General features: G+C 47.1%; 1 protein-coding gene across 2 annotated transcripts in view; it reads left to right on the forward strand.

The window, feature by feature from the left end:
• The window catches only part of LOC149360648 (tryptase-like), a 58,231-nt gene extending 53,697 nt beyond the window's left edge, over nt 1-4,534 (forward strand). The window contains exons 8-9 of one of the 2 annotated variants that reach the window (XR_016288339.1): nt 1,586-1,662; nt 4,322-4,381. Coding sequence is in view for 1 of the 2 variants with exons in the window: in XM_089569354.1 (XP_089425480.1) it covers nt 1,586-1,662; nt 4,322-4,441 (197 nt within the window). In the remaining variant the exon portion in view is untranslated. Of the gene's footprint in view, nt 1-1,585; nt 1,663-4,321 lie in introns of both variants that reach the window. The other variant, XM_089569354.1, reaches the window with a different exon arrangement.
• Nucleotides 4,535-9,958: the final 5,424 nt, after the last annotated feature.

A 9,958-nucleotide genomic window follows, 5' to 3' on the forward strand; every position in this document is an offset into this window, starting at 1 on the left:
TTTTTCGTGCTGTGTGAGCGTAGACGAGAGTGATTTGGACCAGGCGTCGTATCCCGACTGCAGTGGCTCTACGCAATGTAGAGAGGTGCTGAAAGTCGTCCAGTCTGGGACACACAATAGCCGCTCGTCAGAGATACTCGCTGGGGAAAAGGCACCGAATAAGGCCGTCCTACTTTAGCGCAAGCCTTTTAAGTACAATTGCGCGGAACTCGCTGCCCCATCGTATTGCCAGTGTTTGCTTGAACATCTCTGATTCTGCAGAGTTTGGTGACGAAGGTTCTTAACCTGAGTTGACGAAGAGTAGGTTCTTTCGATCATAAAAATACGGAGGAATCTCAGAGTTCGCGTGTAGGAGAGCGCGCGTCCACACCGCAGGAGTGGATACCGGGCCATCGATGTTTCCCTTAGTGGAAGCGCAATACCGAAGTGCCCATGCTCGCATTAAACAATCGGAACAGGCAAAAACGTTTCTTGCACCCTCCACTACGAACGTCTTTGAAACGCTATTGGTAACGCTGTGGTAAGCCATGGTAACGCTATTTTTCTTCGAAAAGTGAAAACGTCGATGAGGCAGTTAGTTATGGTCAGTAATGCTCTGTGAATACGCCGGTTTGTGGGATGTAGCCTGAATTTGACAAGCTCCAGCTGGAGATGCCGTCCATATAGTGTTTAGCGTAATGTGTCCTACTTGCGGAAAATTTCTTTTGGATGTGAATAAGGGTAGCGTTAAAAAACAAAGCGCTAGCATATATCACTGTGCAGCGCCCTTCTCCGTAACATAAACTGTTGTTGGGTCATTTGGGGCACTTATGAAACGCTTCCGCACTTTAAAATAGTTTCCAAGCCATCTGGAAAGCTTCATCCGAGACCGAGTCCTCTCAATTCTACAAGAACTTTATGCTCAAGAAAACAGCTGATAGCCACTTGGGTATAAATTGAAACGCTAAGCGCCTTTACACCGTTAATGTTGTCGTCAAGTTGGCGACGACGTTATTAATCAAGCACCAGTTTTGGCGAAACCAGTTTATTAATTCAGAATACAAATTTCCACTTTCTAGGTACCGGGCTAGCCTTCTTGTAGTTCCTCATTTCTATTTGTCTCGTACCTAGCTCAGTATGGCTAGTGGCATTAAAGATTATCATCTGGTGGGTAGCTTGCACGGTTTCATTACAATTGCAACCTGCAGCAGCGTCTATGGCTTGATCACTCATCCAGGAAGAACTGTATATCTAAAAGAAACGAAAGAAAGAGATTTCGATAAAAGTGCGGTACCCATTGAAGCGTTCCTGAATTACACGATTACCTATTACTTTCCTGCCACGTAGCTTTCTTTGTACTAAGAACTTCTCCTTCCATACTTGCATCCTGCTGGGCATCATTTTGTTTCAACTGTTATTATGTATTGTGCTCCTAAAACTGACATCTGCTCCATTTTCTGTTGGCCACCATGGTCGTGTGCAAATTACAGATGGGAAACCTAAATATTACTTGCTTCCGGCCTATGACCATATTCTTTATCACGAGGTGCTCTGATACAACAAACCACAGTGATATTCTTATGTTTCATTCATGGCTTTTTGTCAGGTGAACATCCAACATGCAACATCCCTTTCGGCAGTCCACTCATGCAAGTAGTTGAAACCGAAGAAAAGAGATGGACGGTGAGTTGCTGTGGGTTTTCGTGCTACACGTGCTATTAGCAATGACGGGTTCGTCAGATGCTGCGAGCAAGGCGCCTCAGCTGTGGCTTCAAAAGCTACAAATGAATCTAAACGCAACGCGTAAAACGTAAGTTTGTGTGGGTAAGGTGGCCACAACTGGTGCGAGACCTGGTGATCCGAGTTGAACGGGAGAAGTTTTTTTTTTCCTCGAGTGGTCTCAGCTGGTATAGTATTGACGAGGCGCTCATGGACCACCTTTATAAGCTTATCGTATGCTTCTCTCCAGCTCGCGGGACAGAGCTGGTTATAGCAGATTTTACTCTGGAAAACTTTATGCGAAATTTTAAAAAGTGTTCTGACGTCGAAAGCGCTTCTGAGGCAAGTTTCAAAGCTTTTTAAGGACGTCTTGCGGCGCATCTCATCTCCGTCGTTCTCTTAAAATTGTGCTCTTGAAGTTGTTGTCGATTTTACTTGTACGCCACTGGTGAGGCGATATTGATGCAATTACCAAGAATCAGGGTTTTTCCTGAGCGGCTGTGTTTGCTGACGCTCTCGTACATGGCTAGCCAGTCTTTCTCTATAACGGCCTAAGGGGCAAGTTGGTGCATGATGAAATGAAAGGCGGCGCAACAAGGACACAAACAACAAAGGGACGCCACAAGTGCAAATGTGCTGTCTCTTTCTTGTTTGTGTCCTTGTTGCGCTGCCTTTCATTTCGCCAGTCTTCCACCTTACCGGATTAATTTCACGAGTTACTTTGGTGCGCCAAACGATGGTTTGCATCGGATCCTATAATGAAGCTGATTCTGCGGCCATACCGACAGAAACAAGGTGGCGCCTCATTCGACATTATCGCATGTGATCCCGAGATTTTCGGCCTGTCATAATAGTTATATTTAAATGCTGGAGGCCTGTCTACTGTGCGATATCAGTGCACGTTAAAGAGCCCCCGGTGACCAAAATTTCGAGAGCCCGTCACTACGGCGTCCCCATAGCCTGAGTCGCTTAGGGACGTTAAAGCCCCATAAAACCAATAAGTAATAGGAAGGATTCACTATGTTATAAGCTCACCAAGTACTGAGAACCATCTGGCTGCGCGCAACTCTTTTTGTGCCGCCGAAATAAGGCAACGCTGTCAAAATTACCGGTTACTTCACACGGTATCATCGGTGCTACAGAACTACATAACTTTCCCACCACATATTCTGCAGTACCGCCGCGCAGCGAACATTGATTCATAACGACAAAAAGATAGTTTTTGGCAGATATTTAGAAGGTGCACTTCGAAGGGATGCCTTTTCTCGACAATTTTTGCAACAAACAAAAGATACCGCCTCGTATACCTTTGGAAAGGAAGTGTTTCCAGAAATCTATTTTGGAGTAGTTATGCAAGCATGGTTTCTGGATCATGCACAACTTCATGTGAAATAAGGAAAACGTTTAGATTCACTTGCAGCGAAAAGCCGGTCATTAGGATAATAACGTCCGAAGATTCACTTACACATATACACATATACGCCCATTCTTTACCGGGTAGGCTACAGGGAACCACGTGGCCGTCTTTTCAAGGTCTCCTAATTACAATTCTGGTGCTCAAAAAATGAATTCATAAATCGCCACTTTAGCGCGAGTATGGCTAAATGGTTGCCTGGAGCGAAATGAATGAAGAGCGATGATCTCTCATTAGACTCTAGACATCGCCCAGTTCACTCAGTCTGCATCTCACTAGAGATCAGTGGAATTCAGTTAAATAATCTCCTTCTACTCCTTATGAACATGTTGTGGTGCTTAAGTTCACCGGTTTCACGTCTACCGGCGGAGATGCCAGCTCACAGGCCGGAGATTTTTCTGGGAGGTGAAATAACAGCACTGACCCCGAGACTTTGGACCACTTTTTAGACTAATCTCATCGCATCAAGCGATCACCTCGATGTCTTCATTATTCTCCTACACCAGATTAAGACAAGGCGGTAACTCTTAAGAGTTACCACCTGCACTGCACGGCAATTATTTAGCAGGCGGGCAACAGTTCTTCAGGCGTTAGTGCAGTATTTGTTAGCGAGGTTGAATTTTATCCGCTTGGAATGGGCGGATTCATAACATAAGTGCCTCTTTAAATGAGGAGCGTACTTCCAAGACATGGGTTTTTCGGTAAGAAATCTAGTTTATAAATCTAGAAATGCAACTGTCTTGTCAGAGGAAACTCTGGTACAACGGATGTCGCTGCAACAGCACTATCAATTCCAGAGAATAATTCTGATGCAGTTTCTTCTCGAAGACACGCAAAAGCCTCCATAGAAAAAGCTTTATTGGTTCTAGCTACACCGTGGTTCATTTTTATTACTCGTACATAACAATCAGCAAATAAGGGTGTTTAGCGCTGCCTCCTAACTTCGTTTAACGGTACAGATTTATCGAGTTATATTCCCGTCTATAATCTTTAAGTTTTTAATGCGCACCCTCTGTCCCCTTGACATAGTGGTCGCTGGACACTTAGAAAACTCATTTCATTGCTGCTCTTTTTTCTTTTTTCCCCTTTGTTCCCCTCCCTAAGTGTAGGGTAGCCTACTGGGCATCGGCTGGTTAACCTTCCTGCCTTTCCGTCCATTTCTCTTTCTCTCTTTCTCTTAATATTTTTCATTGAAATGGCGTTGTGCAGGTGGGAATTCCTATATGGAGACGCCAGCTGTGCCGAACAGAGTTTTTCTCTGTTCATCTCGACGTGTCATACTACCTCGATTGGATCAAGAGCCACATGGAAGACAGCGCTGGAACCTAGGCCATCGACGTACCCGAACCTGGCGCCGACCACAGGCGCAAGGAAGTGGGGAGAAAGTTTACTGGGAGCGTTCTGCATTTGAAATAAAAGTGGTCTCTGGATATCCGACGGTCACGTCTACTGCACTTTCTTATCAACCAAAGTTTCAGTCACTGAGTGCGCGATAGCTGCACATGTCGCAAATTTAATCTGCCTGTTGTCAAGCAAGAGCTGCGCGCTGCCTGTGACTTCTGGTGACAGGTATCGGCGGGATAGTCAGTATTTACAGGTTTAAGTATCGCATATCAGTGGCACAGATGACATAATGTGCAATTCTCTAAGTGTCAGAATGTTTATAATTTGTTATTTTGTTTTAAATGTTCTCCGCACGGGCCTTCGCTTAGCCAGGGCCTGAGAACTTTTTTACTTTGTTAAATACACTGTTTTTTGGAAAGATCATACAAAAAGTTCCTCGTCGCAATGGGCTGCGCGGAAGCTTTTACCGTATGCAGGCAGGGCTAAATACTATACTTTGACTCGTATTTCGTAACAAAATCAAAGCATGCTAATAAGTCCAGGTCGGTAACACTTCAGTTTAGTTAACAGATCTCAGTCGTAACAATATCCAAGCTCGGCGTTATACATTCCATAAAGTAATGGAGTTGCGGCACTCCTTTTTTAGGGAATAAAAATTTAACGAACGCTTTGGAAATGACCAGCCTGGTTTGGCGATGGCACAAGAATCTCGCCGGGCTCACCAAGCAGACCAACCATGACCACACTTGCTCAACATATGAATCGTGGTTGATTAGACATGAAATTGAGTCTCGTCGTTTAAATTTGTAGCGCGCCTTCGAGTGTGTCGCCACGCCAGCTGTATTTGGCAGCGTTAGCCTGGCGCAGATGTATATATTTCCAGAACAGCGGCAATGGCCCAACCGTTACGGCAGACATCAGCATTGCGAGCCGTGTACATCTTTAAGCTCTTGCTTTTAAGCTTGTCCTACATTTCAATCGTTTTTACAGTACTAACATTACCTCTTAACAATAGATCTACTACCAGAATTACCGCAAAAGCCCGATATCTGAAGCCGATTTCACCTTTTAACTTTTTTTGATCGTAAAGCGGTGCGCCACAGCACTGGCAGGCGGCGATTTCTATCGCAGCCCCCGGTAGGGAATATGCGACTCATGTTCATCTACACTACCACCTCCCGCCAAAGCTGAGCGACGCTCCTCTGAACTTACCCGAGCTTCCTCGACTCACTACCCGAGATTATGAACGAACGATCACCTCATTAAATATTAAATCTGAAGCTCTGAGAGCTCAGGCAATGGTTACCTCTTCGGCCTCTGCTGCTGAAGTTACTGTCGCTACGGCAAAGATCCTGGCCTGGTCTTCTGTCACTCGCATCATGCTGGCGAAGTATTTGTCTTCCTCTGCTCTGGCAAGAGGCGCCGTAGTGGAGGTCTCTAGAATAGTTTCGACCACCTTGGGATCTTTAACATGCACTGACATCGCACAGCACAGGGGCGCCTTTTGTGTTTCGCCTCCAGCGAGACACGGCCCCCGTGGTTGGGTTCGCATCCCGGAACTGCGGCTCAGTAGACGAGCGCCTTAACCACTGAGCGACTTAATTGCCCTTTCGCATTTTGCCTCCGTAAAAACGCGGCCGCCGCCATCATGCATGCACACGCATTGCGGCGATAACATGCAAGGCCGGATTGTAAGACTTTTCAGTCGATTGCTCGCTGTCTGGAGTAAAGTGGCAGCATACAGATGGGATATGCAGTTAAATTTGCACAGTACACGCGCTTCCTCCAGGAAAAACTTCAACTGGCTCGTATACACGTTTGCCCATACTATGCGTGCATTCCTTGCCGGTAGCATTATAACCTGCCGGCGACAGACAACAGTTGGGCCGAATATATCCCAATCCTTTTCCGCTTGTAGCCCGCAGGAATCAGCTCACGAACTTAGAAATCACCCCAGCCGCGGAGGTCAAATTTCGAAGGAGGCGAAATTCTAGAGTCCCGTGTAGTGTGCAATATCAGTGCGCGTTAAAGAACCCCAGGTGGTCGAAATATGCGGAGGCCTTCACTACGGCGTCCCTTATAGTTTGAGTCGCAGCGGGAGCAGCAGCAGCAGCAGCAGCAGCCTGACTACGTCTACTGCAGGGAAAATGCATCTCCTATGTCTCTTAAATTAACCCTATCCAAGCTGCGGCCACTGTGTCCCCGAAAATTAATTTCACCCGCCCGCCTAACGTTCTGCTGGCCCCTGCTACGCTTGTCTATTCCGTTACCCTTAAGAAGCAGTGGTTTCTTGCCTTCGAGTTTCAAGCCCTGCCCAAGCCCATTTCGTCCTCCTGATTTCGACTAGAATATCATTAACCCGAGTTTGTTCTCGCACCCACTGTGTCCGCTTCCGGTCTCTTAACGTTACGCCTACCATTTTTCTTTGCATAGCCTGCTGCGTTATCCTTAAGCTGAGCCCTCATCATTAGCCTTCACGTTTCTGCCGTATAGGCGAGTGCCGCTAAGATAGAGCTATTGCACGCTTTTCTCTCCAAGGACATTGGTAAACTACTATTCATGATCTCAGGAAACGTGCCACATGGGCTCCACCCCATTCTTATTCTTTTAGCTATTTCACAGCCGCCGCTGTTGCTCAGTCGTTATGACGCTCGGCTGCTGACCCGAAAGACGCAGGTTCGATCCCGGCTGCGGCGCTCGAATTTCGATGGAGGCGAAATTCTAGTGGCCCGTGTAATGTGCAATGTCTGTGCACATGAAAGAACCCCAGTTGTTCGAAATTTCCTGACCCCTTCACTGCGGCGTCTCTCATAGCCTGGGTCGCTTTTCGACGCTAAACACCCGTAAACCAAACCGTAAATCAATCTTTAGTTATTTCCTTCTCATGTCCCGTATCAGCAGCCACTACCTGCTCTAAGTAGACTTATTATATTGCCACTTCAGGTACCTCGCTGCCAATTGCGAACTGCTGTTTCCTTGCGAGACCGTTGAACATTACTGTGGTTATCTCCATATTAAATTTATGACCTGCCGTTCTGTTCTGCTTGTCTAACACATTTATAATGCTTTGCAGTTCATCTCCTGGGTAACTTGATATGGTAATATCAGCGATTCGCAAATTACTTAGTTATTTACCATTAATTCGTATTCCCAAATGTTTCAAATGAAGGCCTCGGAACACCGCCTGTAAATGGGCGGTGAATAGAGTTGGCGAGATCGTGTCTCCCAGCCTAACACCAAAACTGTATAAATCGCAACGGCCACAGCAGAGTCAGAGCGGAGCCGATCGCCTACGGTCATATACTTTCTGCGTAGTTAACAAGCATGCTATAATTCGGGAGTACGGTGTGTCAAGCGATGAGTAACGCACACGCAGTTTTTGCTTCCGATGCGGTGTCGAATGAAAGATGTTAGATTCCGACTGCCCATAGTATGCTTTCGATAGGATAGGATAGGATAGGATAGGATAGGATAGGATAGGATAGGATAGGATAGGATAGGATAGGATAGGATAGGATAGGATAGGATAGGATAGGATAGGATAGGATAGGATAACTTTATTTTGCTCTAGCACAAGTGCTTTTTTGCGGTCAGATGAGTCCATCCGCAACGGTCGGTTGCCCCTATCCGCTGCTCCTATCCATACGCAACTCCGCTGGATGCTGCCGTCACCTGAGATCGCCGTATCAAACCGATCTGGTCATCGCGGCAGTCGCTGGAGAGCAGACCCTGCCATTGCTCCGTACTTGGGTTTGGTATAACTGGGACGACGACGACTTTTTGACATGCCCAAGTTATATGATACAGTTTAGGTTTTTCATGCAACCACGGACAATTGTGTGCGTTAAGTGTGGGGTGAATTTTACTTAGTGTGTATAGATTTGGATATGACCCTGTTTGAAGTTGTCTCCATGTGACAGCCTCTTCTTTGTTTAAGGATTTGTGCGGTAGTGGGTACCGCATCCTGCTGCCTTTGTAGTTGAGTATGGCCGAGTATTCCTGAGGTACTGGAAAGGATTCCTCAAGGTCGTTGATGCTCGGTAGTTAGTATATCCTCGAGCTATCCTGCCCGCCTCTCGGTTTCCTGCCACCCCCGTGTGCCCTGGTACCCAGATGATCTTATGTTTGACCGGCTTGTGTGGTTTAATTTGCATGTATTTGTTGCGTCTTGCAGTCTACAGAGCGGAGTATGCGGAGCGATCTGTGACCGACTCTGCCGCAAAGATAGTTGCGGCAGGCTGCTTGTGAATCACTAAGAATTGTCAGGGACCGCCCAGTCCGATAGCCCTCCGCTGCCGTTAGAGCGACGGCCGCTTCTTCGGCCTCAGCTATCGTGCAGTATTGCAGTGAGGCAAGACTGGCGCCGTCAAGGCGCAGGCAAGGCGCAGTGAGGCGCTGGCAGTCTCATGTAATTCCGAGTTGACTACAGTTGCCACTGCATTGTTGGTGCCTAGTCCCCTTGTCATTGCGTATGTGGCAGCGTCCACATGCACTGTTGTATCCTGGGATGCGTGTGTTTTCTGTAAGCGGTCAGCCCTTGCCTCTCTGCGGTCTTTGTGGAGGTTAAGGTCCATGTTTCTTGGTATTGGTGCCACCCTCCGCGTGCTGCTGTACTCATCGGGGATCGTTTCAGTCCTCAATATTTCTCGAATTTGATCGGTGTAGCCCAGTTTCTGTAGAACTCTGCCTGTGTTGGTCTGCGGCAGTCTGCGCATTTGGGCAACATGCTGCGCTTCCCGTAATTCCTCGAACGTGTTGTGCAGTCCCAAGGCTAAGGGGCGTTTTAGTTGAGGTGTTATGGGGTACTCGAAGCGCGGATTTACACGCTTTGCGTAAAATCGCGTCCGCCGGTTGTGTTTCACTCTTGACGTGGTTCTAGTGCGGGAGACTACATCGCCCGGCTGACCACTAGGCTTCTGACCAGCTTCAGTGTGTCTTTTTCTCGCATGCCATGACGTCTATGTGAGATGCGCGTAATCATGCGGGTCACTTGGAGTGTAGATGCCTTTAATAGCGCAAGGGTATGAGTACAGCGTTGATTTGACTGTATCCACGTCCCGAGTACTCGTATGAGTGTCTTCTCTGGTATTGGTTCTCCTTCGATGTAGACTTGTAGTCGAAGTTCTCTACTGGTAGGGACTGTTCGGCTCTGTTTTCCTCTCCAACCCCGCAAAGAGCTCACAGCTCACATTTTTCGGTCGAGCATGCTAGCCCTTTTGCTTTGACGTAGTTTTCAACGAAAGCAGCCGCTTCTTGTAGCCTATCCTTTTTCTCGCCGAGTGAGCCAGTGTTAGTCCGTATTGTGATATCGTCGGCATAAATGGCACGGTGGATGTCGTCGATCTCTTTTAGTTGCTTCGCCAGTCCGATTATGGCCACATTGAATAGCGTGGGCGAAATGATTGACCATTGAGGTGTTCCCTCTTTAGGCGTTCGAAACTTCTCGGACCGAAGTTTTCCCATACCGATGGTTGCAGTTCTGTTTGATAGAAATGCTTTGAC

The sequence above is a fragment of the Amblyomma mixtum genome, chromosome 2 (assembly GCF_055824585.1).
Source record: "Amblyomma mixtum isolate Tamu chromosome 2, ASM5582458v1, whole genome shotgun sequence".
Classification (NCBI taxonomy): Eukaryota; Metazoa; Arthropoda; class Arachnida; order Ixodida; family Ixodidae; genus Amblyomma; species Amblyomma mixtum.